Source organism: Schistocerca cancellata, chromosome 4 (genome assembly GCF_023864275.1).
Source record: "Schistocerca cancellata isolate TAMUIC-IGC-003103 chromosome 4, iqSchCanc2.1, whole genome shotgun sequence".
Lineage (NCBI taxonomy): Eukaryota > Metazoa > Arthropoda > Insecta > Orthoptera > Acrididae > Schistocerca > Schistocerca cancellata.
In genome coordinates, this window is record NC_064629.1 from 597999047 (window position 1) to 598012514 (window position 13468).

The following is a 13468-nucleotide window of genomic DNA, read 5'->3' on the forward strand; positions in this document are numbered from 1 at the left end:
ATATAAAAAACCTACATTATGGACAGGTAGACAATTTAAGAAAATTCTTTCTAGAACGAGCAGAAACTAGCAAAATACACAAAGCAATCACTCATATAAATACATCAGCTACACCATTGCAATTTCATAACCACTTCTACAACCCTTTAGATCACATAATATCAACAGATACAAAGAAAGTAAATTGGAAAAAGAAAACACTACACGGCAAGCACCCGTATCATCTGACACAGCCACACATCGATCAAGACGCATCCAACACATGGCTAAGGAAAGGCAATATATACAGTGAGACGGAAGGATTCATGATCGCAATACAGGATCAAACAATAAACACCAGATATTACAGCAAGCATATTATTAAAGATCCCAACACCACAACAGATAAATGCAGACTTTGCAAACAACAAATAGAAACAGTAGATCACATCACAAGCGGATGTACAATACTAGCAAATACAGAATACCCCAGAAGACATGACAATGTAGCAAAAATAATACATCAACAACTTGCCATAAAACATAAACTAATAAAACAACACGTTCCCACATACAAGTACACACCACAAAATGTACTGGAGAATGATGAATACAAATTATACTGGAACAGAACGATTATAACAGATAAAACAACACCACATAACAAACCTGACATCATACTCACCAATAAAAAGAAGAAATTAACACAACTAATTGAAATATCCATACCCAACACAACAAATATACAGAAGAAAACAGGGGAAAAAATTGAAAAATACATCCAACTGGCTGAGGAAGTCAAGGACATGTGGCATCAGGATAAAGTCGACATTATCCCAATTATACTATCAACTACAGGTGTCATACCTCACAATATTCACCAGTACATCAATGCAATACAGCTACATCCAAACATATATATACAATTACAAAAATCTGTAATTATTGATACTTGTTCAATTACCCGAAAGTTCCTAAATGCAATATAACATATACCATACAGTTACAAGGAAGTCACGCTTGACCGAGGTCCGCGTCACGTTCCATTTTTAACCAGACTTAAGTCTGAGGAAAAAAAGTCAATAATAATAATAATTATGTGCATACCTCATCTGCAAAAAGGAAGAATTGTTTTAGTGAAATTTTGTTGCTTTGTACATAATTAAGTACAGTTTATGGCAAGAACAAAATAACGTTTAAACTTTTCGTATTTTTGTGTAGGAGGGAGTTTTCGTACTTTTTGATTTTTTCGGACAAATGTACAAGATCCCTAATTCATGTATTAGTTAATGAATGAACTTCTAGGCTGAAAATCAGGCATTCTTACATTACACCCACACAAAAACTTACACTTATTATACAATTCTTTGTTAAATTTTTGCTTGTAGTCATGGTTATTTGATTTTGATTTTGTCACTTTCTCAAACAACAGATCTTGTCTGGGAGGCCCTAGTTCCTTTGCGGCTAACTTTTTCCTGGAACTTTTCTTTTCTGTTAGCTCTTAATACAGGTTCAACACAGTTAATGTTAACACTGAACAGGAAAGCAGAGTCCAGCACAGTAAACAACCAACTCCAAACACAAACTGCTGTTTGTGGAAATTAATTAATTCGAGTTGTACTATCTACCAGCAAGGTCACTTGACTAGAATAGAAATGAGGTGCTGAGAACCATAAGGGCCAAAGCACACAATATTTAAGTGTATATCAGAGAAACCAGTGAGATAGCTTTTCGTAAATATTCAGATATACGTACAATGTGGGTCTACAGTGCAGATAAACCTGACCCACCATAAGATCAACAGATGTCAGAAGCATGAATAAGTGCTACAGTCTCACAATCGACAATGATGTGCTTTATGGTTCTCAGCACCTCAAATGGATTACTGTACGATAAAACCCAAAACTTAATGTACTATATCTCATTCAGAATCCCACAAAATTGGTTTTTCTATCAGTATAACTACAACATATACTGATGTCTGATCAAATTTTACTATATAGTGAGTGAATTGGCATATCTGTGGAGTGTGCTACTGCCTAGCAAGATTTATGCCAAGCAAATGTGGGTAAAAGTCTGTTGCACTATGGTGGCATTGACGTAAACTTGTAGTTGAGTGGTAAGGGCTAGCAGAGCATGCCATGAGCTGTAGCGATTGTTTATCAAATCTGTACGTATTTGGCCCGTAACGCAATTATGTTACACCAGTTGTACATGCACAGAAACTCCATAAGGCATGCACAAGTGAAGGTGTGCTCATGAACCTGATGCCAAGTTTCACTGAGTCGAAAAGAGCTATTTAGCACAGCACGATAGACTTAGTGCTGTGTATTTCAGATTACTGCATCTACATTATGTTTCACAGCATTCAAAGAAAAATAAACAATAAATCCACATGGTGTGGAAAGTTAGACCGTTCACATGTTCTTGTGCTCTTACACAACAGCCGTCACTGCTAGGTACCTCTGTATGGAGATGGGGAACTGCTACGGCATTTTGGTGAGCGACTTCATCCAGGGTATGATGATGGGCTCCGTGCCGCAAGTCAACCATAATCATCTCCAGTCGATTTGTGTGAAAAAAACTGTTCTGATGGTTGACATCTGGCAGCATAGTAGTAGTCAAAAACTCAGCTTCTTTCTCTGCAATAATATACAATGTGTCCTGGGCATCTACATTGGAAACACACTGGCATGTTGTCTTCTGTCCTCCTGGCGTACGTTCTTTTGTGGAACATTATACTTGGCAAAGGAGGTGATTTTACCTGTGTTGGTCAGGTATTGGGTTGTCATTTGACAGCTGCAGCTAAAGTCTGAATTGGCCGAGTCTGGTGTTTAAACTTAGACATACATCTTCTTCTTCTTCTTCTTCTTCTTCTTCTTCTTCTTCTTCTTCCGCATCCTCTGTTACTTCCTAATGTATAGTGTTGACATACAGTACAGGGATGCTCTCTCTTGCTTACTTGATCTACCAATTCTGGTTGCCATAAAATATTGTATCTATTCTCTCACTACCTGATATATGAGAGAGGTGACGTTGTGGGGGGTACTCCACAACTACCATAGGGACTACATTTGAGAGTCAGTCATACTTCATTCAACCATCTCTTTTCTGTTGAATTTCCTCAATGTGCTAGCACAGCTTGATGAACCGCTTGGTTGTTGAGACATCCTTTACCAGAATAGCTTGATATATGCCTTCTGCAACCCTGTCATCAAGTGTGAGATTTTGTTAGCTTGTCACAGCCCAATTCACAGGGCCAAAACTTTCTGTATGTAGGATTGTGATGTTGGGCCCTGTTCTCCAATTGTTCTTCTGCTAAGCAGACTTGCTGCTGATTGTGACAAAATATTTTCTTCATTTCAGCCTGGAATTTGTCCCAGCTATCAAGCTTCTCTTCACTGTTCTCCAAGCACTGCTAAGCTGTACCATCCAAGTAAAAGTGCACATTTGCCAAACACATTATGTCATACTACAAATTGTATTTAGCAACTCAGTAGAATACTTTCAGCCATTTCCTCAGAACCTGACCAGTATCTCCAGAAAACACTGCTGGATGCTTGATGTGCAGCTGACTTGTTGCTGTTTTGGAATCCATTGGTACCCAGAATGTATGGATGTCCATGTAGACGACAGTTTTTATGTTGCCCGACTGGACCCACAGTGGCACAGATGAAACAATTTCATGCCAGAACACAATCGAGTCCAAATCTGAATACAGTGTCACCAATGACATACAACACTTAGAATTGAAAGCACATTTATTACAAACACCAATGTGCAGCCAGAACGATTGGAAATCCTGGGCTAAGAGAACTACAAATCTAAAGTACACCAGAATATGCAAACAGTACAATCATAACAAATTTTGAGAACATTTCAAAAATGATAAGTACTAAATAACAAACAGTTTCCAGTGGTCAGGATCAAAATGGTGACCCGCAGCACGTTAGACAGTGATGTTAGTGGCTACACCACACTTCATGCTCCACAGCTCATTGCAATATGGCACAACTGAGCAAGAACACTTATGTTAATAACATCGTTCAGAAACATATTTGAGACTGATTTGAAAAACCATTATTTTCCACACTATTGGAACTTGTCCAGTCCACTAAGTAGAATATTACAGAATGTTGACACACAAGCATTAAACATTGAACAGTTTCCTTGAAACTTAAGTTGGTTAGAGAAAGAATTCGTTATTGTCTGAGGTTTTAGTTAAGTAACTGCTACAGTACTTGCAGAGAATTAAGCAGGGGAAAACAACCAAAAGAAGAGAATAACTCAATGTTTGTAGATGGGGACTCAAATAAGTTCTTTTCAAATGAAAAATAGTGTCAAATATGGCCTGTAATTATTACTGCCAGTGACAGGCCCCTCAAAGTTTTAAATTTATTACAATGAACAAGCTCTTACAAAACAATGACCAAATGATGCTGTTTTAGTCTTCAGCCCAAAGACTGGTTTAATGCAGCTCTCCACACTAGACTACTATGTGCAATTCTCTACAGTCTACAGGCATTTGAACTTGTTTACGGTGCTCAAGTCTTGGCCTTCCTCTACAATCCCCAGGATATGTCCTATCAGTCTATCCTCGATTTTAATCAAGCTGTTTCATAAAGCTTTCTTCTTCTCAGTTTGATGTAGTACCGCTTCATTAGTTGTTTGATCTGCCCACATGACCTTCAGCATTCTCTTGTAATGTCACATTCCACAAGGTTCTATTCTCTCCTTCTCTGTGCTGTTTATTGTCCATGTTATAATTTCAAACAAAGCTACACCTCAGACAAATACTTTCAGGTGAGACTTCCCAATATAAGTTCAAAAATCATAATAAGATTTAACAATGAAGAAGGAACTTTATCTGTTGAAAGAATATCATAATTGCATAACAAAATACTGTTTATTCCAGTTTTCTATAAAATATGTCACATGCAAACAAAAATCAACAATTCAATGATAAAAATAGTTATATAAACATCATCATCTTTTCTGTAACCAGTAATTTACAAAATACACCTCGATAAACAGAAACCATTACAAAATAGAAATTTTTATCATTATTACAACAATCTTCCAAAAAATAGATAATACACTAAATTGTACAAACTAAGGCAAGTAAAATTTTTATGATTAACATATTTTTTAAAAGAGGTGTTCATGTAAGAAAAATAACTATGAGCACATTCAAATTTCTAGCATCAGCCCTATTATAAGGATGGTGCAAGCCAGTCAAGAAACTTCATGCATGCTTCAAAACCAATAAAACATGCTGCATTTGCTGGAAATGCTCTCAACATAACAGGTGTAACTCCTCGGTATAATGCTGTGGGCCCTTCTTCTTTCATCAGTGTCCTGAAGACATCACGGATACCATTTGGATATGTTCCTTCTGGAGCTGTAAGAAGACACAATGTTTAACTTTATTTCCATCACACATCATGCAAGAAAATGGAACAGTTTTTTTTCACTATGAATAAAACTTAAGAAAAAACATACAAGGGTTATTCAAAAAGTAAGGAATGATCGGTGGCGAAATGGAAACCACAGTGAAAATCCAATGAAATTTTGCCTATCGATCATGTTACGTTGTCTTTTTAGTTCTGAGCACACAGGGGGCACATAAAGATGGTAAGAACAATAGTGTCTTCCGCCAAGTACGAGGACCTGGTCAGAAATTTCACATTAAGTTATGCAGCCAACACTACATAACTGTTGTGTGTTTTTTTCTTAAAGACAATTCTCAGCCACATTCTGCAGGGGCAACGAAGATGCTCCTGTATCATTTGCAATTGGAAATGCTTGATTACCCACAATACAGCCCATGATTGTCTCCCTCCGAGTTTCATCTCTGCTCACATGAATCACTGGCTATAAAGACAACATTTTGGCACAGACAACGAGCTGTAGGCCAGCATAGAGAATTGGCAGAAAGAACTGGTGGTTGCCTTCTATAACAAGGATGTTGTAAAGTTGGTAAAATGCTACAACAAATGTCTAAGTCAGATCAGCAACTATGGAGATAAGTAGCTGGAAGTTGTAGCTAACTGTTGCAAATAAAACAGTTTTGATTTTCACTGTGGTTTCCATTTTGCGACCTATCATTCCTTACATTCCAAATAACCCTCGATAATATTTAACTTATTATGTTGATGTAACACAAATTAAAAACACAAAACAAAGAAAACAAGAGTTAATGAAATATCAAAATGTTTCTAATAAATGGAATACAATTTCAAATTATATGAGCAATACTGTGTCAATGGAAACAATATTTCTTCAGGTTTGGAGACAGTGGTTCCTAAGCAATTAAATGTAAGGTGGTTCTCCATATATCGGAAGCAAAATATCCAAATTCAGAACACACACATTTGTTCACCCCATAAACCATGCTATCAAAAATACTATCAAAAATACTTTAGAATTATGTTATATTTCAACAGACTGGAAGCACACTTCGCTCACTGACAAACATATGTGAGGAAAGCAGCTTTTGGATTTGGTGTTTCATTAATGTCCGGGAGTTCATAGCACTGAAGCACCGACTGATAAAAATGAATGTTTAGAAAACACAAACTACCTTCAACTGTTGGTGATACACTTTAGAAACAACAATGTAGGCCTACATTATACATAATCAAATCTATGAAGCTTATTTCTATGTCTGTATGTCAAACCATAAAAAATAACAAAAACTCCATATCACTACAATTTATATTTATTAGTAACTATGTATTTCAGCGACTTGGTTACACCCTCAAATAACAATCATGGTGTTCAACATAGCTTCCACCATTACAGTTATTTTAAAACCTTTATTGGTGTTGTGTTGATAGGAGCTACGTAGAGAAACTAAAGCTCAAGAGTGTCACTTCAAAATGAAATTATCCAAAATGCTTAGTTAATAATAAATATAAATCTTAGTGTCTGGTTAAAGTAGGTTTTTGTTGTTTTACAAAGAACATTCCATGAAGCCTCATGCTGTTGTGGTGAGCAATGTACTTAATTAATCTTATATAATTGTACAGGCAATAATGAATTTGGTGACATGCAGCCACGTCACCAATCATCATGATGTATCTAAATAAGAACAAATTAAGAAAAAATGGTTTGAATTCTCTTCTACCCTTCATTCATACTTCACTACATAGCTCAAAAAATATTGACAAAACATACATCAGCGGAAACAACAATATATAGGACCTTACCAGTCTGCAGTCTACTTTTCAGTACATCAGCTGGCATTCCAACTAACCAGTTAGCAATACCGGCAGAGCCACCTGCAAATATTGTTCCCAAAATGCCAATTTCATTGGTGCTTAGCACTCTCTGAAGTCCATCATATGTCATAAAATACATTCCACTTGCAGGTACATCTGGAAAAAAAATAGCAAAGTTTATACTGGTTCCAGTGATAGAATTTTCAATTAACATACTGAAAGAATTATGAGGAACTACCTACAATAACAACTCAATTAAGTGTGGCAATCTGATCAGTCAACAAACTACTGGATAACAGATTAAAACATCCTGCCTAATAATTTAGGAGCAGGTTGGATATTTCCCAAAATTCCTTTAAATTCATACCACTCATTGCCTGCTAAAATGGTCAGCTGTTAAGCTTGTCCATGCTCTTTTTGTCTGAATATAAATTATAATCAGCTAAACTGTCACATACATGCAACACATATTGGTGGGCTTTCTAAGTGGACCAAGAAGCCTTCTGTCATCAGACTGTGCCACATTTATAGATGAGTGAAAAAAATATATCGTCTCCTAAGTTGCTGGAAGAAATGCCATTTATGAGTTGTATGTTTTACAGGCAGCAGTTTAATGTCCATCACAATAGTCCGCAACATTTTTGATTCCCTGCAGCCTTCATAGATCAGAGTTATTCTAGTGTGTCCTAACTAATCTATCCAATGCAGGTAAAGTGCACAGCTGATGTAGGTACGTTACTTCAAAAATATAATTATAAACAAAACTCATATATTAAATTCAAAAACTATTTAATGAACAGATTTATGAGTAATATAATTAATGGGATGTCTGAGCTTGTTCAATACACAATTTCTCAAACATCAGAATCAGACTGGATACAGCCACCCTCATTTCCTGTTCCACAATATTTTCTCTTTATTAACAGGAACTATCAAAAACCAGTTCTGCTCAAATAGGGTGTTACAAATGGCATTAATGTTTGCTGAGTGAAGAAGAAAAAACAAAGCTCAGGGAGGTATATAATGGACCAGATATTGTTGCAGAAGCCAGTACGAGGACAAGGAACATCTATGGAAGAGAGGAGGAATCAAGATTGAGAGACGTGTTTGAGAAGAAACCCATAGGGTCGAGACCTTAAGGCAGACCAAAAATATGATGGAGAGACCAGGTGGCCAAGGATATTCAGATACCTGGAGCAAGGGAAGAAGATGCCAGGGACAGAACACTGGAGGAGGCTACTTGAGGAGACCATAAACTGACTGCAGTTTGTGGGGCCTGGAGAGTAAGAGTAAGTAAGAACAAGAGTAAGAGCTTTACCAGTGAGCAGCAGATTTTCATCTATCACTGCTACCCAGAAGTCATAAAGTTCCATGCTTGTTAAATTTTGTCTTTGGTGTATGATCTCAATGAAACATTAAAAAATTTCTTTCTATATAGAGGTAAATTCAGATTTTGGGTCGAAATAGTTCATGAATCCACATTAATTTGTCAGATAAGTTGAGGTAGGTGAAACTGAAAAGCAGATTATACTGCAAGACAAATTAACTTCATTGGATTACAAACTGGTGCAACAATGGAAAAAATCACCGGTACCACAGTAATTAATTTTTTTCTTTTGTTTAGTTGTACGTTTTTCATATAAGCTGAATCCTCTTGGTTAATTTTAAAATGGGCATGTTCAACACGTGAAACTTTTCGAACATATGATATAATCAGGCTGACTAAACCAAAAAATCTGTTTCCACAAAGTGTTCCACATACTCATGTCTTTCTTCAAGAAAACTGTTCTTGCCATCACTAAAATGTACAAGAAAGTGCACTGCACAGGAGTGTCATCATGAGTGGCAGTGGTACAATGAAGATATATATTCTTCAACTTCTATATCCTCACACAAATTTTTTGAAAAACCTTGCTTTCACCAGACATGTTTTCGTAAATTTACTATCTTCAACATATTTTAAGACTAGATTCAGTTGAGGACTCAAATACTCTGATGCAAGCACTTCTCAGCAAATGATGCAACAGGTCCACATTGAATCTAGAGCTTTCTTTCAAGTAAGGGTCTGCAATTCTCCATAACAGCCAGACATCAAACAACAACTGTCAGTACAAACATCAATACACTCTGTCCACTCCAAATTATTTTCAAACAAAGTGTTCAGTTATGTCAAACGAGTCTTGAGCCTTTCTACCAGCAGCAATACTTTTACAAATTAAAATCTCCTCCAAAACAGAGTTTGCTACCCAAAGTCTGGATATACAATGGATACAGAGAGGGGTACTCAGAGAGTTGGAGCAGGTAAAAAGTATTGCACCACAAGTATGTCTTAAGTGTTTCAGTGCTTTCACGGTTACACACAGTTCTTCATTCAATACAGTAAACTTATTTGGTAAATAGATCTTCAGGGCATGCTCACAGGAAAAAAAAGGCCAGGATGGTGGTCCTACTCAGACACATCCATAAATATTACCTATCATGTAATTGTGGTGTTCCTTTAGTATGGCATGAAATGTTGTGTTAAAAACATATCCAGGAGTACAGACCCACTTTTAATTCAATAAATCTAAAATAATTCTGGCCCTCTTCAGTACCCTAGCTAGAAGTGACATCCACTACTATATAAGGATTGGCCCTATACCAAATGCAAGAAGGTCGTACTTTTCTATGATCCCAAGTAGCCTTGCTGCTTGCAGGCAATTTGTGAAAACAGATTCCACAGCAGTGACAGCAAGGGACTGGAATGCTGGTGCTTCTGGAACAGCCAAGATTCCGTATGCACAATTAGCCATGAGGAGTTTATGTGAAGTGCCAGTCCCCAGAACACAGGTTAAATATGAGACTGACACAGCAATACCTGTAGTCAGCCTAATTCCCTTTTAGGTGTCACTGATTAATAAACTATGCAGCAGCTTTGAACACATTAAGACAGCACAAGAGCTTTATAAAATACTCCTTGTCTGCTCGCCAAGACCCTCAACCAACACCCCTCAGGACGTGCATCACGTGCAAATATGGTCCACAAATCATTAAAACAGATGGTACATATGCAACCTGGAACCTGCTTCTTAGAGAAGATTGCTGTTTACTCTCCTAGAGGAAAAGTGTTCAGTTGCTATAAAGAATTAATGAAGGTCAGTTACACAAGAATGTATATAAATTGAAGTAAAGTTTGTGTCTCTCTCACAAAATGTTTGAGTTGACGTTTTGATATAACTCTTCTGGCAAATAAAATTATTTGAAAACTGTTTGTTGTTGTATGTTGTTGCAGTCTTCAATCCGAAGATTGGTTTGACGCAGCTCTCCCCATTACTGTATCCTGTGCAAGCCTCTTCACTTCCTTTTTTTTTTTTTCCGACCAATGCACGTGCCATAAATGAACAACACGATGACATAAAATGCTCCGTAGATCAGCGACGGGAATCGATGGAAAAGCTGGCCGAAGAAGAGAGACTGCAGCCTTGGCTGCAATATCGGCCGCCTCATTTCCGCAGATACCAACGTGTCCCGGGAGCCAGAGGAACGCCACCAAGACGCCCCCCAGGTGGAGCAAGTGCAGACAGTCCTGAATCCGGTGGACCAGAGGGTGCACAGGGTAAAGAGCTTGGAGACTGAGGAGAGAGCTGAGAGAATCTGAGCAGATAACGAACTGTATCCGCCGATGGCGGCGGATGTAGTGGACAGCCTGGAGAACAGCGTAAAGCTCCGCAGTATAAACCGAACACTGGTCGGGAAGCCAAAAGTGATTTGGGGTGTCGCCAACAATATAGGCACTCCCTACACCTAACGATGTTTTCGAGCCGTCGGTGTAAATGAATGTGGCGTCCGTCATTTGTGCACATAGAGCAGCAAATGCCCGACGATAAACAAGTGAAGGGGTACCATCTTTGGGAAATCGACAAAGGTCTCTGAGCAGGCAGATCCAGGGACGGAGCCAAGGCGGTGCTGTACCCCAAGTTGTCAAGAGGGTTTTAGGAAAGCGGAAGGAAAGAGAATGGAGCAGTTGACGAAAGCGGACTCCCGGTGGTAGTAGGGAGGAGGGTCGGCCTGCATACCCTACATCAAAGGAAGCGTCGAAAAAAATGTCATGGGCTGGATTAGCAGGCATGGAAGACAGATGGCTTGCATAACGACTCAGAAGGACTGCTCGCGATTGGACAGCGGAGGTTCAGCAGTCTCAGCATAAAGGCTTTCCACAGGGCTGGTGTAAAAAGCTCCAGACACTAAACGTAATCCACGGTGGTGGATAGAGTCGAGACGCCGAAGAATAGACGGCCGAGCAGAGGAGTAGACTATGCTTCCATAGTCCAATTTCAAGCGCACTAAGGCGCGATAGAGGCGGAGAAGGACCACTCGGTCCGCTCCCCAGGAGGTACCATCCAGGACACGGAGGGTGTTGAGGGATCGCAGACAGCGAGCCGAAAGATAGGAAACGTGGGAGGACCAGCACAGTTTTTGGTCAAACATAAGACCCAAGAATTTAGCGACATCTGAAAACGGAAGGTTGACAGGACCTAGATGTAAGGAGGGCGGAAGAAACTCCTTACGTCGCCAAAAATTAACACAAACGGTCTTACTGGGAGAAAAACGGAAGCCGGTGTCGATGCTCCAAGAGTGGAGGCGATCGAGACATCCTTGAAGACGTCGTTCAAGAAGGCTGGTCCGTTGAGAGCTGTAGTAGATCGCAAAATCATCCACAAAGAGGGAGCCCAAGACATCAGGAAGGAGACAATCCATAATTGGATTGATGGCAATGGCAAACAGTACAACACTCAGCACGGAGCCCTGGGGTACCCCGTTTTCTTGGGAGAAAGTACGGGAGAGAGTAGTGTTCACCCATACCCTAAATGTGCGCTCTGCCATAAATTCGCGAAGAAAAAGAGGCAGCCGACCTCGAAAGCCCCAAGAGAACAGTATGCGGAGGATACCTGTCCTCCAACAGGTATCGTATGCTCTCTCCAGATCAAAAAATATTGCTACTGTTTGGCGTTGCCAGAGAAAATTATTTATGATATAAGTGGAGAGAGCAACAAGATGGTCAACTGCAGAACGATGCTTTCGGAATCCGCATTGGGCAGGTGTTAAAAGACTGCGGGATTCCAGCCACCAAGCTAAACGGTAATTCACCATACGCTCCAAAACCTTACAGACACTACTCGTGAGAGAAATGGGGTGATAGCTAGAGGGGAGACGTTTGTCCTTTCCAGGTTTCGGAACAGGAACGACGATAGCTTCCCGCCATCGTCTGGGAAAAGTACTGTCGGTCCAAATTCGATTATAAAGGCAAAGGAGGTAACTCAGACTATGGGTTGATAATTGCAGCAACATTTGGATGTGGATACCATCCGGTCCTGGGGCGAAGGAGCGAGAAGAAGAGAGTGCATGTTGGAGTTACGGCATGGAGAAAACAGTATTGTAGCTTTCGCGATTGTGAGAGGAGAAAGCAAGAGGTCGCACTTCCGCTGCACGTTTCTTCGGGAGAAACGCTGGCGGGTAATTTGAAGAGCTTGAAATCTCAGCAAAGTGCTGACCCAATGAGTTAGAAATTGCGACGGGGTCCACTAATGTATCATGCGCGACAGTGAGCCCAGAGACCAGGGGGAAACTAGGCGCGCCTGAGAATCGTCGAAGCCGACTCCAAACTTCCGAGGAGGGAGTGAAGGTGTTAAATGAGCTAATAAAGAATTTCCAGCTTGCCTTCTTGCTATCGCGGATGACACGACGGCATCGCGCTCGGAACTGCTTATAGCGGATACAGTTGGCCAAAGTAGGATAGTGGCGGAAAATGCGGAGAGCACGTCGCCGCTCACGTATTGCGTCACGGCATGCCTCGTTCCACCAAGGAATTGGGGGGCGCCGGGGCAATTCGGAGGTGCATGGTATTGAACGTTCCGCAGCTGTAAGAATAACGTCGGTAATGTGTGTGACCTCATCGTCGACGCTGGGAAAGTGACGGTCATCGAATGACGCTAGAGACGAAAAAAGTGTCCAGTCGGCCTGGGCAAACTTCCAGCATCTCGGGCGCATATATGGCAGTTGAGGCTGCAGTCTGAGGACACATAGAAAGTGGTCACTCGAGTGTGTATCAAGGGCGAACCATTCGAAGCGCCAAGCTAGCGGAACAGTACCGACCGCAAGGTCCAAATGAGATAAATTTGTCGTGGAGGCAGACAAAAATGTAGGGACCCCAGTGTTGAGGCAAACTAGATCCACTTGGTGGAAGACGTCTAGCAATAGTGAGCCACGTGGACAAGGATGTGGAGATC

The 13468-nt window shown here is 39.9% G+C and overlaps 1 protein-coding gene across 1 annotated transcript in view; it reads right to left on the reverse strand.

The window, feature by feature from the left end:
- Positions 1-4901: 4901 nt before the first annotated feature.
- LOC126185216 (congested-like trachea protein) overlaps positions 4902-13468 on the reverse strand; it is a 161714-nt gene continuing 153147 nt past the window's right edge. The window contains exons 5-6 of the mRNA XM_049928098.1: positions 7191-7358; positions 4902-5380 (exon numbers count right to left, since the gene is read on the reverse strand). Coding sequence (XP_049784055.1) covers positions 5193-5380; positions 7191-7358 — 356 coding nt within the window. The 3' untranslated portion in view covers positions 4902-5192. The remainder of the gene's footprint in view (positions 5381-7190; positions 7359-13468) is intronic.